This window comes from Cucurbitaria berberidis (genome assembly GCF_010015615.1).
Source record: "Cucurbitaria berberidis CBS 394.84 unplaced genomic scaffold K460scaffold_4, whole genome shotgun sequence".
Classification (NCBI taxonomy): domain Eukaryota; kingdom Fungi; phylum Ascomycota; class Dothideomycetes; order Pleosporales; family Cucurbitariaceae; genus Cucurbitaria; species Cucurbitaria berberidis.
This window is the reverse complement of record NW_024468938.1, coordinates 1,150,631-1,167,857: the sequence shown is the minus strand read 5'-3', so window position 1 is coordinate 1,167,857 and position 17,227 is coordinate 1,150,631. Positions and strand designations below refer to the sequence as shown.

At 51.9% G+C, this 17,227-nt stretch overlaps 4 protein-coding genes across 4 annotated transcripts; 2 read left to right on the top strand and 2 right to left on the bottom strand.

The window, feature by feature from the left end:
* Nucleotides 1–1,393: 1,393 nt before the first annotated feature.
* K460DRAFT_340710 (phosphatases II) lies at nt 1,394–4,696 on the bottom strand. The gene is made up of 3 exons (XM_040931122.1): nt 4,504–4,696; nt 3,962–4,450; nt 1,394–3,908 (listed from the first exon to the last, which is right to left on the bottom strand). Exons 1-3 carry the CDS (start codon nt 4,525–4,527, stop codon nt 1,872–1,874), a joined length of 2,550 nt encoding a protein of 849 aa, XP_040785592.1. The 5' UTR covers nt 4,528–4,696; the 3' UTR covers nt 1,394–1,871.
* Nucleotides 4,697–7,870: 3,174 nt separating this feature from the next.
* On the top strand, nt 7,871–9,926 carry K460DRAFT_314891 (glutathione S-transferase). Its single transcript, XM_040930297.1, has 4 exons — nt 7,871–8,138; nt 8,464–8,747; nt 8,995–9,141; nt 9,392–9,926. Exons 1-4 carry the CDS (start codon nt 8,053–8,055, stop codon nt 9,640–9,642), a joined length of 768 nt encoding a protein of 255 aa, XP_040785591.1. The 5' UTR covers nt 7,871–8,052; the 3' UTR covers nt 9,643–9,926.
* Nucleotides 9,927–11,825: 1,899 nt separating this feature from the next.
* Nucleotides 11,826–12,764, bottom strand: K460DRAFT_138318 (uncharacterized protein). Its single transcript, XM_040926722.1, has one exon. It carries the CDS (start codon nt 12,433–12,435, stop codon nt 11,953–11,955), a length of 483 nt encoding a protein of 160 aa, XP_040785590.1. The 5' UTR covers nt 12,436–12,764; the 3' UTR covers nt 11,826–11,952.
* A 1,446-nt stretch (nt 12,765–14,210) lies between these two features.
* On the top strand, nt 14,211–17,170 carry K460DRAFT_378269 (xylanolytic transcriptional activator 2; the record flags this gene model as incomplete). Its single annotated transcript, XM_040935054.1, has 6 exons — nt 14,211–14,352; nt 14,398–14,447; nt 14,652–14,883; nt 14,935–16,180; nt 16,360–16,981; nt 17,030–17,170. The coding sequence occupies 6 exons, from the start codon at nt 14,211–14,213 to the stop codon at nt 17,168–17,170; spliced, it is 2,433 nt and encodes an 810-aa protein (XP_040785589.1).
* Between the last annotated feature and the right edge of the window lie 57 nt (nt 17,171–17,227).

Here is a 17,227-nt window from a genome sequence, read left to right as displayed (position 1 = left end):
TTTACCCTTGTTGCTACTAGATCTCGGAAAAACGATACTTCTACTTGGCCGCAGTCATGCCAAATCCTTGCTCGGATGATACACGTTGATCAAAAGTGAAAATTAACAGTTGCCACGATATGATGGAAGCCTGCAGACTAAGGTTCAGTTTACTTTCCAAGTAGAATAGCCAATATTGAATTGAATTTGAAATCGTGCGGCGCAACGATGCCCGACCTTAAGAAACAGAAAGGTACACACGATGTTGACTCTGCTTTTCTATGATCCACAACTATAGGTCAATTAACCCGGATTAACCATATATGATTGGTGGGTGATGGATTCCCAAACAAGATGAGTACATACAATGATGCCCGACCATGACCCCAGAGCATAAAGCATCACATCATTTGAAGCAAGGGAGAAACTTTAACGTCACTACAGCCTCACTTTCTTCCTCGCTTAGAACCTATGGCAGACCATCGGAGTGTGCGGTTTGCTTTTGTAGTTCGATTACGTTGGTCGTTGGGCTGTGAGAAGTTGCGCTAAGACGGATTGGGACCATTTCAGGCACGTATGCAAGATCAAGATCCTAGACCTTTCGAAGCTTGTTTTTTCCTCTATGCTTGCGAATTCAGATTACAAATTTGGCACACTCATACTCTATTGACGTGGAATGGGAGTAAAAATACGGAATATTAGTCGTTGGTCTTGATCGCTCTGTTCCGCTATGTATACCAATCTTCTTATTGTTCTCCCACTAATACTATCTGAGTCGACTTGGTCAGGGACTACAAGTCCCGAATACGAACGATGAACCTTCCGGACCTGGTCGCTCTACCTGTCTTTCCTAGGAACGGCCAACCACCGACTCGCTCACGGGCTTCACGGCCAATGACCTGACACTGAAGGTCCCTCCTTTTGCTTCTGCTGTATGCTCAGAGTAGCAATGTGCGTGTAGATACACCCACGTTCTGTAGGTCTTTGCGCATGTAGATGCATTACATTGAAAGAAAAGGATATCGAGACTAGCTGTCCCGTAGACAAAGCCGATCACGATATTAGGTTGTTATTTCGGCGGAGAATGTCTCCTAGGGTGAGCAACTGACAGTGCGTGCGGAAATGGAGCATCCAAAGGAGGAAGATATTCAGCGATGGACCGTTGCTGTTCGGTTTCCAAAGTTTCGTTGGAGTGCATGAATTGTGCATGGGTTTCCGGTACATTCGGACCAACCGACCAGGCCATGTTAATGTTGGGCCTTTTATGGACAAGAGTACGTCTCATGTCAGCTAAGCCATAGCCAAGCGGTCTGTAGGAGATACGTACTGAGCCATTGAACTCCCCTGCCCAATTGCCTGGGTCACATATGATGGCGTACAGAAAGGACAAGGCGTGTCAAACGTCCTTTACATTCCGCAATGTAGATCAGCCGAGCAGCGCTTGCTTGCTGACGCTCAAGTTTCTTTTTGTATTCGGTCAAGGTTTTCTCTCAGCCGTAAGTCTACACTGATGAGCATATTTCACCCCTTATCGTCCCGAGCCGATTCGCTTTTCACTTTTTGACAATAGAAGGTCCACTGAGACTTGATTAAGATACATACTGACAGAAGTTCTCTCCTGGCGGACTTTCAGAGAAAACGACCATGCATCTGCTTTGCAGGTTAAGGGGGATGCTAGTGGAGAGAGTACAGTGGCCGTCACCTCACAACGAGCTGAAGCCAAAGGGTTTCAGTGGGTTAAATTGGTCCTAGTGGGTATCATCCATTCATTCTTGGTCATGTTAACTGGGTACTCGCATCTCATTGTACCACCCACCATCATATGCTTCGTGCATTGAATCTGCCCATCATAAGTGACTTCTTCATATCCAGATACATCCACTCCTCTTGTATCATTGCAACTCAACCTCAACCTCCTTCCTAACCTCTTCACTACGATTCTGACTCTGACTCCTCCCCTTCCCATTTTGCCCACCTAAATTCGTACTTCGTGTCGTTACTTCGTTGTTGGAACCCGCGCTGAGTGGCGTTGCCTCCGTTCCAGCAGCTTCGCTTAGCCTGCTATCCCTTGACGCTGGGCTCGCCCCTCTACTTCTCCCGGCTCCACCTGGGCCACCGATGCCCAGCTTCTCTATGCTAGCGACGAAACCTTGCCTTAGATCTTGTCCTAACGCTGCAGCGGCATCGAATGGCGTCGGCGTGTTAGAAACAGTATTCGCTTGTTCACCGACCGCATGTATGGGCGGTGGATGAACCGTCGTTCCGGCACCCGTCGCACCCTCAGCCGTCTCCGTCCCTATAACGATGCGTTCTTCAGGACTCGGCGTACTCGCTCCACTCCTTCCATTTCCATTACTACCAGTATTGCTCGTCTGCGGCGTAAGATTCGGCGGTGCCTGAGGCCCAAAAACATTCATTTCCTCATCAGTCCTCCCAAAGCACTCGGCCCACCATCTAGCCTCGCCTTTGCGAGGGAAGATCATGCGTTCTTTGCCGCGCACCGCATCATCAACTTCTGGCTCGTATTTGGGGTTCATGAATTCCTGTTTGCGGCAGAGGAAGTAGTCCCATACGCTCCTTGTCCGTTCTTTGGCTTTAGTATCCACGCGCTCTTTCTCGTTGTCGAAGAGAAAAGTGCCGTATTGACACGAGTATAGGTGGTACAGAAGCCGCCGAAGAAAGCGTTCACTAAATTCGAAGCGTGTTGGGTGTTGATAGTGTAGTTGGTATACGCAATCGAGGAATTGATGGAAGACAGGTGACATCTCGTTTGGCTTGGTGACGCGATGTTCCTCTGCCGCTCCAGTCTTTGTAGGCCTGGGAGAAGCAGTGTCAGTGACATCTGCGACGTTTTCGGTGCCATTTGCCTCTGGAAGCTGGTTGAGTGACTCGTTGGACTCATTCTGGCGATTAAAAAGGCCCCGCGCACCTCGAAGCGCGTTCTCGAATGGATTACCGCCTGGACCGTCATTCTTGCGCTCTATTTTTTCGTTCTCGATTGTGAACCACTTCTCGTGACTTAAGAAACCGGACCGGTGTCGGAACATATGCCCGAACGACAGCCAATCCTTCTCGACGAGGACAATAAAGCCTTCTAGTGTACGGTAGTACGGGTCGAGAAGTATTTGGCTGAGAGCACTGAGCTGACTTGTGCGATCCCAACCATCTGAGCAATGGATCAGAACATGCGAGTGCATGATGCCCACTGTCCGGGCTATCAGTGCTGTACCATCCAATATGTTGGCAGTGTGCTTGATCCAGTTGCTCTTTGCCAGCAAATGCCTATTTGGGGGAAACGATGTTATGTCCGACTCCTTCAGTGCATCAATGACTGTATCGAGTGACTTCCGCATAACGTGAATGTTGTCGATTCCAAGGTATGCCTTTTCCGCTCCAGGGTAGTAGTCCATCTTCTCCGAGCCCAGTCCAACGGCTTGCATGGCATATGCGTTTACAGTCGGCCTGGCATCGACAATCAGATTCCGCTGTTGGGCTCCGTACACCTTCGGTATGTCAGTATCAGTCTCCGAAGATTCGGTAAGGTCATCCACGGTTGTTCTTCCCGTTGCAGAGTTCATAGCCTCGGTGTCCACTACACCAACAAAGGAACCGTTAGCACTGGACTCATTGAGGTTCAATACGCTCGAGTCCGGGGTAGAATCCAGGGGGGTCATAGATGGGGTATTTGCAGCTTTCCACCCACGATTGGTACCAAATATGGCTGCGACAAGCCTTTCATCTTGGGGGTTCCGGTTTCCGCGGAGACCCGGTGTGGGTTGCGAACTACGTGTTATTGAACAGTTGTTGATGGGATGGCGATAGACGAGAGCAGGTATCCGTTGGCGCGAGCGATATTCGCCAGCGTATCTGAGGACGCTGTCCGAGACTTTGGTAGGTACGACGAGGAGGGCGGGGTATGTCTTCGAGTACTGCTCCACACGTCAAGACGCTGTCACTAGCCTGCCGATCGAACACTGTGTACCTTGTATTCTACATTGACTTCTGATATCCGCCAGCCTTTCTCTGTGTCTTTCGAGCTGATGCCTAAGCGCTTCCACTCGCGGCGCGCATCATATATGTCCCACCCGTTCTGCTGATCCTCCGGAGGTTTCGGTTGGTAAGTAAAAGCCAGCAGCTTATCTAGTCTTCCAATCTTGCAAGAAAGTGCGCGTATACTATCATACACGTCGCGCGCCTTTTTCTCGTCGGGAAAGAAAAAGGCGAAGAAAGTGAAGTCGCGACACCGTATGCGGATGGAAGGCTGCTGACGTAGGACAGGCGGGCATGGTTTGAGGCAGCAGTAGTTGATCATCGGATACGTTATCCATACTTCTTTCTGCCGTGGCGGTTTTGCGTCTGGGGGGGCATCTGCAGGTGTGCTAGGCAGATAACTGAAGACGATATGGTGGGGCATGAGGTGTAGTGTGCCGTCGAAGCGGGTTCCTTTACGAAGGAGGTAAACATCTTCGACCTGTAACAGTCAATCTATTAGGTCTCGAGTACTGAAGGTAGTCGAAAGCGTACCTTGCTCACGCGTATCCTCTCCATGGTGGGCTAGTGAGTGTTGCCAGTTACCTGACGAACTGTGAAGGGAGGGATCTTTATAACTGAAGGTTGTACGTAATACAAAAGGTAAAAAGAAGCAAGAGCAAAGTGAGAGTGGCAAGCTATTACCACTGTCAGCTCTTTGTCAGGCGTGTTTGCATAGTCGACGATGGTTTGGTTTGCCCGCATGAGCCCGCGCGGTCAAGGTCCATCCCGCTAGCGTCAGGCCTTGGCAATCAACGTCACTCGGGAGCTGGCTACACGGGCGCGACATCGTCCTATATGGAGTCCCTGCGCATGGCAGATAATCAAGACAACAGCCACTATCACCAGCACTAGCAAATGTTCATATCAAGGCCGAGTAGTAGGAGAAGAAAGTTGTATTCATCAATATGCAAGGGTACGACCTCTCTTTTGCTAGATTTGTGCATGAGTAGACGGGACTCCCAACAAACTTAGGCGCGAAGAGAAGGACTCTACATATCAATTTCGCTATGAGCCGCTTACCTCTCTGGATACGAGCTAGCCACCAACCGTCACATGCTCATATCGAATGTACAAAGCCCGCCACACACAAAAGCTCCATGTCGGCATTTTCAAGAACGGATAGAAAGCCCTGCTAACATTATTGACCCTAAAGATCGTGTAAGCTCAGACAACGGTTAGAATGCCTCAATCAAAGCTCAGTAAGTGTGCTGCACCACTGCATCTAAGCTGGAGGGGGAGGCGGGGGCGGAACATCGCTAGGCGGGGGCGGAGGAGGGATGTCGCCTGGAGGAGGTGGAGGAGGCACCGAGCCAGAGGGTGGCGGGGGAGGAGGAGGCGGGCTGCCGGCAGAGCCATAAGTCTGGAAGAGTGGTCCAAGACCGGGGGGAGGGCCTGCCGGAGGTGCAGCAGCGCCATAGCCAGGTGCACCATAAGCACCGGGGGCACCATAGCCGGGAGCGCTCTGATCGTAGCCAGCTCCATAGTTGCCGTAACCGTACGAGGCACCGCCAGCGGGCGCTGCAGGAGCTGCCGAAGCCCAGGGTGCTGCGCCGTTGCCGCCACCATAACCATTGTCCTGGTTGTAAGACTGACCGCCACCACCACCGCCGCCGCCACGAGCCCAAGGTGCAGGTGCACCAGCACTGCTGTCACCACGGTCATCGCGTTCGTTGCGCGCCCAGGGTGCAGCACCGCCAGTTGGACCACGCTCCCAAGGCTTGAGAGTGCGCTCTCCTCCAGCGTCGCCGGCACCGGCGGCTCCGCCATTGGCAAATTCGATGGCTCCGCGAGGCTGACCGCCTGCACCGCCCATTTCGGCCATAAAAGCGTCGAGCTCGTTCTCGGGAGGGCCACCAATACGACCCTGGCTCGGGTTGCGGTCGCCGAAACGATTGTCGTTGCGCCAGGGCTGGCCGACCTTGCGATCGGGACAGTCGCGAGCCATGTGTCCAGCTTGGCCACAGACACGGCAAATGATGCTGGCCGTGAAATTCTGCTTCTGCGGGCAGTCGTACTTGCGATGACCAATTTCACCGCAGTTCTGGCAAGCCTGGTTCTCGTCGTCGCGGAGGGTACCGTTGAGGGCGGCAAGTTCACGGAGCTGGTTTCGCTTGAGTTCGTTCTGGCCTTCGGGGATGGAGGCAGCCTGAAGTTTGTTAGTATGGAGGTTTGATTTCAGTGAAAGTGTGCGACTTACAGTCTCGATGACGTTGTGAATGAGCTTCTTCGCCTTGTTGACCTTCTCCTCGGTGTCGGCCATGATCAGACAATGGAGATCTTCCTCCTGGTTGCTGGTGTGAGCTGCATCAGATCGTCCTTTGCCCTCCTTGACGGAGCCCTTGCCACGAATCGCGATCTTTGCGCCGGACTCTGATTCCATCTTCTTGAGCGTATTGCCACGCGGGCCAATAAGTAGACCAACTGTTAGTGCAAAAAGCTGTGGTTAGTCTTTGATCAAAAATTGTGTGATTAACAGAACGGTGAGGGTTAGTGACAGCTCTGCTGCAGGTGTGCCAGACGCGCATAAACATCGGCAGCCTGAGCAGACTGGTCAAGACAAAGGCTAGGGTAAAAAACTGGGGAAGGGGGGTTAGAGGGGTTAGTTCCGTACTGAAGTTAATCTCAGGGTAGTCATTGACCGGAACATAGACTTTCTCCTGTGTCTTAGTAGGCCGCCTGTAGTCGGCAGGTGGATGATAATTAGGAAGCGTCTTCATCGCCTTCTCAACGAGCTTGTGGCGCTCATCTTCGAGACGCTTGCGATAGCGGAACTCGCGCGTGTTCACACGGCGACCGAAATTGTCGTACTGCGGTGGAGGCGAGGGAGACCTATGCACACATGTTAGTACGTGGCTTGGTTTGGATCGCGAGGACACGCACCTATCGCCATCGGCTGGCACAACATCGTTAATCTTTAGCTTCTGCGTGATTTCCTCGATGCGCAAATGCAAAGTATAAGCGTCAAGCTGCTCTGTGGTCATGGCGGCATAAATAGCCGTGGGCAAGCCCATCAAGCCGGCAGCCTTGTTCTCGCTGGCATCGCCCCATCGGTTGCGCTTCTTGCGTTGTCTCGGGCCTTCAGAGTCTGGCGCATGCTTGTTAGAGAGTGTCTTGGGGGCAAGAAGGGGGAGACTCGACGTACCTCGTGTCGGGCTGCGACCGCGCTTCAGCTCAGACAAGCCCTCGGCGGGTGCTGCAGGATTGTAGCCTCCATCGTCCGGGTTGTCGCCGCCGACTCGACGACGGTTGCCGAGCGGGATGTTGTTGGAGCCGGTGATGCCCTGGTTGCGCCACGACATGTTGTTGCTGAGAAAGTTGGTGGTTGAGCGAAGGGAAAGATGCGCAAGTGGAGAAAACGAGCTGCAGCGGCCCAGGTGGCAAGCTACGCCCAGGCTTTAGGAGAGCGCTTAGCCGCTTTGGGCTGCAAAACGCGAAAGTCATCAAGCACGTGACCAACTCATCATCCTGCAAAACATTCCCCTTCTAAGCGTCTAGCTTAGGTTCGTACTTAGATATGCTGGAAAGAAAACTATTCTGTGTTTTGCAATGCCGCAGGTAAGGATACCAGGAGACAAGAGACTGGACAGCGATGGACGGAAGAGGGCCATCGAGTGGGATGAGAAATCACAGAACCACGAGTCGCTGACATCTAAGTTATACTATAAAGAGTTTTCCGAGTATATGATCAGTACAGAGTGCAAGAATAAGGTATATCGAAGCTGCCGCGCCCGTCTCTGACATGGACGCCAGCTCCACTGTTATACGAGGCACGCGACAATGTTCTCCACTACTTACATATCGATCTTCTGGCAGCAGCATGCTCACGCTATCTCAATTGTTCTAGTATACCAGGGCGCGTAGAGAACTGTGCGATAGACAAGCCACACGTAGCCTGAATTTCTAATCAAGCTCATATTCGTCATTGCCCCTCTTTGGACCCCACTTGAACATTACCAATTGTAGAACTATAAAGTCTCAGTATTTGGAGCACCATTATTCTCAAACAATCTATCCCCAAGGACTATTACCAATAGCACAATCATGTCCTCTCCAAATTCGAACATCACCCTCTTTACTACCCAGACGCCGAATGGCATCAAGATCTCAATCGCCCTCGAAGAGCTAGGGTACGTATATTTTCAAAGGGTACTTTTTACGATGTTCTTATGCCGCTCTCTCGTCATCTCTCTTATCATGGTACTCCTTTCTAGCTCCTTCTCGAGCAGGTTAGCCCAGCAATCAGAGTGACAGGGAGAAGAGGGAACGATCTTCTGATAGTATGCCTGATCACCCATCGCTGTAGCGCTCAAGAATATATCCAACCTCGTCTGTATATTCAACGCGATCTATTCTACGCGATAGCGGATCAAGATACATCATGCAAAAGCCAACTCCCCCCCCATCATCCCTTACCCCAGCCTTACAAGCCCCAAGCTAACCCACTCACCTCAGGCTCCCCTACAAAACCGAAAAGATTGACATCTCCAAAGACACCCAAAAGGAAGACTGGTTCCTAGCCATCAACCCCAATGGCCGTATTCCCGCACTCACCGATACCTTCTCCGACGGGAAACCCATCAACCTCTTCGAGTCAGGAAGCATCCTGCAATATCTGGTAGAGCGCTACGACCCTGAGTACAAGATCTCGTTTCCTACGGGCACGAGAGAGTGGTATGAGACGAACAATTGGCTGTTCTTCCAGAATGCTGGTGTGGGTCCTATGCAGGGACAAGCTAGTAGGTGCACTTTCTTGGTCTTATAGTAGACGAGGGGAGTGATTGGAGAGGGATAGGGAGGGGCAGATGAATGGCTTCCCACATAGGCGTGATACATGGTACTGGACGATATCTCGACGATGTCTCGACGAGAACAAGATCGCTTGTGAAGTCGCGATGGACTAGACCTCGACAGAACAATGCAGAGCTCGGCTAGGCCGACGGACCGTGTACATGCTAGCAGTAGTCGGCTAACAGCTACGTCTAGATCACTTCACCCGCTATGCTCCGGAGCATATCGAATACGGCGTCAACCGATATCAGAACGAGACACGCCGCCTCTACTCAGTCCTCGACAAGCATCTCGCTTCGGACAACAGGCCTTACTTGGTGGGCGAGAAATGCACTATCGCTGGTCAGTTCACTCTCTCTCTGGTTTCATGTTGCGATCTTCCTCACGTGTCCTACACACCATCCATTCAAGCCTTGCGTTAGTCGAAACCCCTATTAGGGTCTCCAATCCCTCTCGCGACACATGATTGGTAACCAAAAACACGTCGGTTCACGCTAGCGTACACCGATCACGGAGAGGAGCGTTGAGATGCCGCCCCGCACAATGCACAAACCCTTCTTTTATCGGTGGCGGGACGCTAATGCTTTAGTAGATATCTCTCACTACGGGTGGGTAGCATCCGCTGGCTGGGCAGGTATCGACATTGACAAGTATCCTGCCCTCAGAGCGTGGGAAGAGCGCATGACGAGGCGCCCTGGCGTCGAAAAGGGTCGCCATGTGCCTGACCCTCATACGATCAAGGAGCTTCTGAAGGACAAGGAGCAGATGGAGAAGCATGCAGCTGAAAGTCGCAAGTGGGTGCAAGCAGGGATGAAACAGGATGCTGAGAAGGCTAGAAAGTAAGGTCTGTGATCATTCGAGCGGTGTAGAGGTGGGGATTGGACAAGATCTGGGCCCTGGGCGGTATAGTCCGTACAGGTTATGAAGACTGGGTTCTTTCAAACCTAAAATTGTGGAGGCGGCCATGTCAAACGAGTTGATGTCCCAATGTCCAGGCTTGGGGAGGTATGGGGGAGGTATGGGGTCACTATCATGTCACTGGACAAGCATTACCCTGACAGGAATTGGATGAATCCGTCTTTCACTATGTATCATGCTGTTATTGAGGTCTGTGATGAACGCTGACGGTCCGATTACGCTTCGAAAAGGTGTCCAAATTTGTGTAAGAGACAAGATCCATCCGTCATCTCAATAAGATGCAAATTTGCACTAGAACATAGCCAGGCGGTCAAGATCGTAACAGAGACAAGATCCACGAGTGCTATGTTGCGCAATACAAACGAGTTGATAGGAGACCCTAAGGCTATCCGTTAGCCAGCCATGATTGTGGGGTCTGCATGATTGTGGCTGTCACAACACTAGTAACCCGCGTTTTGGATTACTAGAGAGAAAATGAACCCGTTTGACGAGTGATAGACGCCGGCTTAAGCTGCCTCTCATATCTCTGATACATTCTAGAAATTTCGGGAAGCCGATCATCAAGCCATAGATGGTATCAACCGTGATCGACAGTGATGTACGCTCGTGGGAACAACGTGGTCACCTCAATACACATCACCTACTGCCGTAATGATTGGCGGGTAACGTCATAGCGTGGCGTAGCTAGGAAGCCGAGTTTTCTTGTTGGTTGAATATCCATAATTGATAATAGGCCGTACATGTAAGGAGGACGCTCACTGATCTGTCGCACGCCGGTTGAGTATCGAGTATATCGAGTATGGTGGGCGCCGTCCCCTGCAGCTTGCCGTTAGTTGTAACTGCACGTCGTCAGCAGGACCACCATTTCAAGCCTATCTAGGCCTCTCCTCTCATGCAACGTCCCTCATCCAACCCTAGCCTCAACCCACCTTCTTAGTACGTGCCATTATACCCCCTTCCCTGCATATCTCTGCAGGATCTCAACCAGCGTGCGCTTGTGACTAAGTTTGATTTCCCCATATATCTGCACTAGCCCAAGGGTTTCCCCCCAGATTTGAGGCTGCGTGCCGTCGAGCATGGCTATCTCGCCTAGGCGAAGCGGCAGGCGGCTGCGCTAATCGACTAATCCTAACGGCGAATTACCAACAGGTATAACAGAACGCGCAAAACGATAAGATGGACACCAGGGCAAAGCGTCTTCGCTACGTAGACCGCGCGTATCCGCTGAACCGACTGCGCCTCCTGATCGAGCTGCATGTCTAATCCCCGGTATCGCTGATTGCGAAATCTGGGGAAGGTAGAAAAAGAAGTACACAGCATGCGGCGAAAGACTTCGGTACCTGGGTCGTATTATCCGGATTTCGCAACCCCGGGCGTCCACGTTTACCCTAATATCGGTAGTGGCTGCATGTAAACTGGTCACTTGTGCTAGACCCATAGTAAGCAATGATTATGATCAGGCCAACCGTTTTCGTCGTGTTCAAATTGAGGTAGAGAAGCTGCCAATAGGAACGAAGGGGGCCGATATACAAGCACGCATACGAAGCCGTTCATGCGGGGATCCGAGCAAAGGGCGACAGTCTCATAGACGCAAGAGAACAGTTGCCACACCGTTTAGTTTGGGAAAATGGGCTAGGGGCCCACAAATTAGCGTTTGTGGGGAAACCACTGGGTTAGCGCACATGGGGGTTTGGCACCATCAGGCAAAAAGGATACCAAGTGGTCTATGTGATGCTCTAACTAGATCACGACACAAACCCGCATCTGTTTGCACCAAAATAGGCGTAGACCTCTACTAGTTTAGTGTGTTACACAGACCACGTTCCATGGCGTAGAGGGAGGCGGGAAGTGTCGCAACGCAGGAGCCAGGACCGGGGGCTCTACTATTCGTCTTACTACGCAGCTGGAAGGTGGAGATTTCTGCCGTTATGCATGATATCCGTGCATGCCCTTGTTCTGAGGACTTGCATGCGTATTGCATATTTTCGTACTTGCGGCGTGCATGCTTTGGCCAGCAGTTGCAACGGCTACCGGTAGGGCCGACGAATTAGATTCCCCAAAGTAACAACTAACAGCTCGCGAACTAATTGACGGCCCGGCGGCGCTGACAACGCGCTTGGTGATTGCCCGTATGCGCGAGACTGACTCTTCGCATGTGATATATGATTCGGGAAGCAGCGTGCAGATCCACGGATGGTGGCATGAAAGCTTCTCTCTTGGCTTCGATGAGCTGTTTCAGTTTACAACGGACGGTTCGGTAGTTGGCGCGTGCCGCTCGCGGGCGACTCGGTATTGGGGACAAGTATTTTGACGAGTTGATGGTTCGTTCTTCTTGAAGGCGTAGAATTGCTGGATGTTGCTAAACGTAATGGCAGGGCTATGCTTTACTGCATAGTGCTTTTCAATTGAGCTATAGGCAGGCCTGAGATAGCACACATATTGCATACTGAAATTAGTCCAGTCTAGTGACCGTAATGCAGAACTACTTTGCGCCTCCCTGGGCCGACGAACGCATGACCGTATACGTCCGCTGATTCTCTGAAGGTCGCTTTCGACGGAGCGGTGACGTTGGGGCGAGTACATCTTGAACTCAGGCTTTGCGGTGAGCGATGCAAGCTCGCTTAACGATCCATGAATGCAGTCGCTTCCTCCTGCATGACGACGGTGGTTGCACACGAGAAAGTTGAGCTGTCCGCACCGACTGGCTAGTCTGCACATAGAAACGAGCGAGAGTCTCGAATATGGGTATCGCACCTAGCGCGAGTCAGGGCAGACGTCATTCGCCGAAGTTTCAGGTAGTGCTATGCATCTACGGAAGGATTGTTTGGTGGTAAGTGTTTCATGGTCGCATGGCGCCGTGGACTCTGACGCCCTGACGTCTGGCATCTGATCGCCGTGTTGTATCCCTACACAGGAACACCTCGAAACGAAAGGACGAGTTTCAGCAAGTAATCGCGTTACCAAATCGTGCGTTGCTCTAGTCCCATAGAGGTCGGAGGGAAGGAGTTGGATGCTAGCAAGAGCGGCACATGAAAATACCTGCCTAGAGTTTGATGTGCAAGAGAAGCCCGTGACGACCGTTATTCGTAGAGACGGCTAGGTGTTGCAGGTTACGTGCGTGGAGAAACTCCCAGGCACAACGTGGTGGGTGGCGTAGCCAAGGAGGAGTTGCGGAAGCTGATCTAACCCCGGGTGTGGATATAATGTGAAATATGACCAGGGTAGCGGCTGTTCTGTAGCGGGGTTGCTGTTTACCCGACCAACCAACGACCGGGAGACGTTAAGCACCACCCCGATAGTAAGTATTTACCACCCCTCTAAGGCTCGCTTGCTGTTAGTCCCACGCCATCACCGCGCCATCAAAATACTAGTAGTTTTAGTGGCGGATTAATGGACTAGAGGTGTTTGGAGACTCTAACTGAGCTGACTGTCGTATTGGACGATACCGGGTGATAGATGATCCGCTCCGGTGGTGTTGTTGTATTTTGACGCCCATCGCGATCAAATCAACCACCACCACCACCACCACCACGCCCATCGCGATCACGATCACCGCGATCTATCGCAATATATCGCAATTGATTGATCGCGATTGATCGCAATATATCGCGGTGATCGTGATCGTGATGGGCGTGGTGGTGGTGGTGGTGGTGGTTGATCGCGATGGGCGTGTTTGATCGCGGTGGTGGTGGTTGGGTTGATCGCGCAGGTGGTGGTTGAGTTGCCTAAGCATGCGCGCGTTACCTGTTCCACTCGCAATAATACAGTAATTTGTATACAAACTAGAGTGCCGAAGGGTGGCGCGGCGTGCCTTGGCTGCATGAATCTATACCGGATTCGGTAACAGGGGTGGTAAATACCTTACTATCGGGGTGGTGCTTAACGTCTCCCCCAACGACCAACCGTCTTGACCTTTCCTTGCCACGATGTGCGCCCACAACCTGGTTGCCGAAGCATCTGCCCTCCAGGGTCAATGAGCCAATCGCTCCCGGCTGCTATACATCCATGGAGACTGGAATTAAACAATTGCGTCTTCCTGATATTGCGCTCGAGTTGATCTCGCTTCTGGAAGCCCGTGTGGACGCATGGAATCTTCAAGCCACGATCGTGACACTGACCCTGTCCTTTCGCTGACCAGGGTCCTCCTCAAAGTCGGGGTGTGCCCTCGGCACGCCGCTAAAGCACTGCGCGCAGGCCCACATATGTTCCCCAAGGTCATCGCATGACCCGTAGGCCATCCCCAGATTTCTCCATTGACCGACTCTTTCCATCCCAAGTCCTTTCGCCCCGCTATACGGTATACTTTTGCGACGCTACCCGGTACAAACAGACCGTACCTAGGTCGCCGAAAGTTGAACTTCCCAGTAAGTTGGCCCGCTTCTGCTGCACCAGCGTCGAGTTCGCTGGAGCTCTTAATGGTGGGGCCAGCTACTAAGGATGTAGAACGCAGACCTGAGTGAAGGAGTTCTTGTACTTCGTTCGACATCGCCACGATGGAGCCCACGGCTGCAGAATTGCAGAAGCTTGAACGTAGAGGCTCTGGACCTGTGAAACGGAGGGTGAGTCGGGCGTGCGACCACTGTCATCGGATGCGAACGAGGTGTAACGGGCAGGCACCGTGCTCGCGATGTATAGGTCCGTCCACGTTGCCAAATTTTGGATATCAACTGACGTTTTCAGAGCTGGAATATGTGTGCCAATATAATCGGGAAAAGAAAAGACGAGGAAAAGTAAGCCTCCATGCAACTCCAGATGCGGCAATGTTCGTGATCCATTCGTTGGCACCGGCGGGGTCTTTGTGTTTACCCAATAGCTGGATATCCCTAAGCATCTTTTCGATGGCCGAGTAGCGACTACAATCTGTGTAGAAGCCACGAAGGTTACCTTGTTAGAGGTTTAGGCACGCTTGCAACGATCATGCTGACCACTCTCAGGTACCGAGACACATACAAAAGCAAAGAGAGGAGGCTGCTGCGGGGCGTAGCCCACAGACCCCGAATGGCCTAGTTCAACCCAATGGGTATTTCGAGAGGTCTGGCGTGATTTCCGAAATGGAGGAAGAAGTTTGGTCGCAATCAGAACCAACACCGGTGGTGCAGCATTTCTCAACAGGGAAAGATAGCCTGCATAACCCGTCCCCGGGAGAGTGGCAGGCTTTGAATCCTGGTTAGCTGAGCGTCCTTTTTCGGAGATGAAGCAACTAACCTTTGTGGCTAGGAGCGACTTTCAACCCGCCTGTTAACCACATGATGATAGATCCTCTGCTTCTGGGTTCTGGAGCCACTTATTCACCGATGCATGCTGAGATGCCACGTAATGAAGAGCTGATGTACGCCATGAACGGAATGCATCTCATCCCCGGTGCTAATGGTACACCGATATCAATGCCACCAGGATATGCGAACATAGGATATCCCATACAGTATCCAGCCGTAAGACAGTCGTCGCCTCACAGCTACGGCTCTGCTGATACCGGGTCGCCGCAGTCAGCGGGTAGCATCAGTTCGTCGCAACATGGAGGTGGGACCACATTGTGCAAGTATCCAGTGTTGAAGCCCCTGATACCACACCTCGGGACGATCATGACCATTTCGACAGCATGCGACCTTCTTGAGTTCTATTTCCAAAGCTCTTCATCGGTCTTTATGGAACCTGTGTCCCCATACATTCTAGGATCAGTCTTCAGGAAGCGCTCCTTCCTTCGTCAACATAAACCCAGGAAATGCAGCCCCGCGTTACTATCCAGCATACTTTGGGTTGCCGCGCAAACTAGTGAAGCCAGCTATCTCACATCATCGCCGTCGGCGAGAGCGATCATATGTCAAAAGCTCTGGAAATTGACGGTGGATCTGCTAAAGCCCTTAGTTCACTCACCTACCTCGCATGGCTTTGCCCCCGCTTCAGGAGTTTCTTCTTCCGCGCATGAGGCTTTCGGCGTTGACCGGGCGATAGGGCGATACGACGGAAGGCCAGATGGTGCAATGCCACCCACCAGTACTCTTGACGATGTGGCAACTTATCTTAACCTGGGAGTGGTCACCTCCGCAAGCGAATACAAGGCAGCCTCGCTCCGATGGTGGAATGCAGCCTGGTCACTGGCGAGGGAACTCAAGCTGGGTAGAGAGCTTCCTGAAGCCTCTTCCAAAGACCGCGATGTTCATGCCACGGCGGCCGAGAACGGGGAGATCGACGTAGGCATGTCGGACTGCTCCCATTCTGGTGTAGGAACCCCAGCAGCAGCAATTGTTGAGGAGATGAAGGAAGAAAGGCGGAGGCTGTGGTGGCTGCTATACATGGTCGATCGACATCTTGGACTGTGCTATAATCGACCATTGGCGATGCTGGACAACGAGTGCGAAGACCTTTTCCAACCCGTTCCGGATACTTTATGGCAGGCTGGCGAGTTTTACACTGGCCATACCGGAAGCCCGAGGAGGAAAGGCCTCAACTTTCAATGCACCTCGTACGTATGCGTGCACTCAAGCGTGCAGACCTGTCTTAAGGTATTCCTGGAGGATCTCGAGGTGCTGCTCAATTGTAAATTGATCTGTAAAAGCCCTTGACATCCTCCAGGAGTAGCTGAGATATGCTGCTAGTTGAAATGCGTTTCAAGATTGCTTTGGGCCCTGCTGACTGATTTAGGCATGATGTCTTTGGCTTTTTCTTACCTTTGATGACGATCCTTGGAGACATCGTAGATCTCAACGCGCAGAAGAACCATCCGAGGTTTGGCCAACGGACCTCTTGGGAGCTTCACGAAGCAGAGATAACGCGTCAACTGGAGAGATACGCATACAGCATCGAAGAATTCAAAGCCCAGCACGGTTGTGGTCCGAACGAGGAAGTCGTCAATCAGCCAAACGGTACACCGGATCCAATCAGGAGTGAGTGGATTCACCAAACAAGAAAGGTCGCCGCATACGCCACCCATATAATGCATGTTTTGCATATTCTCTTGCATGGGAAGTGGGACCCTGTAGCGCTTCTGGAAGACGACAACATGTGGATCTGCTCTCAATCCTTCCTCGCTGCCACTTCGAACGCCATATCGGCTGCACATGCCGTAGAGGAGATATTGGATGTCGATCCAGATCTCTCCTTCATGCCGTATCTATTCGGCATGTACCTTTTGCAAGGAAGTCTGATCCTTCTCCTATTGGCCGATAAGCTGTCTACAGAGACCAATGATGGGGTGATCAGGGCCTGTGAAACGATCGTCCGAGCGCACGAGGCTGCTGTTGTGACGCTTAATACTGAATACCAGGTCAGTTTCCCCGTTTGGTTACTTTGAACAGAGCTAATCAAAATACAGAGGAATTTTCGGAAAGTGATGATATCGACCTTGGCCCAAATCAAAGGCCATGGTCACGCCCGAGAAATGACGCCCGCGAAACGTCGAGAGGTGCTGTCCCTCTACCGATGGACGAGCCTGGGAAATGGGCTAGCGATCTAGTTTTTCGATGCACGATGTGAATACAGTGAACGAATGTATGAATATGATTTTGGTTTG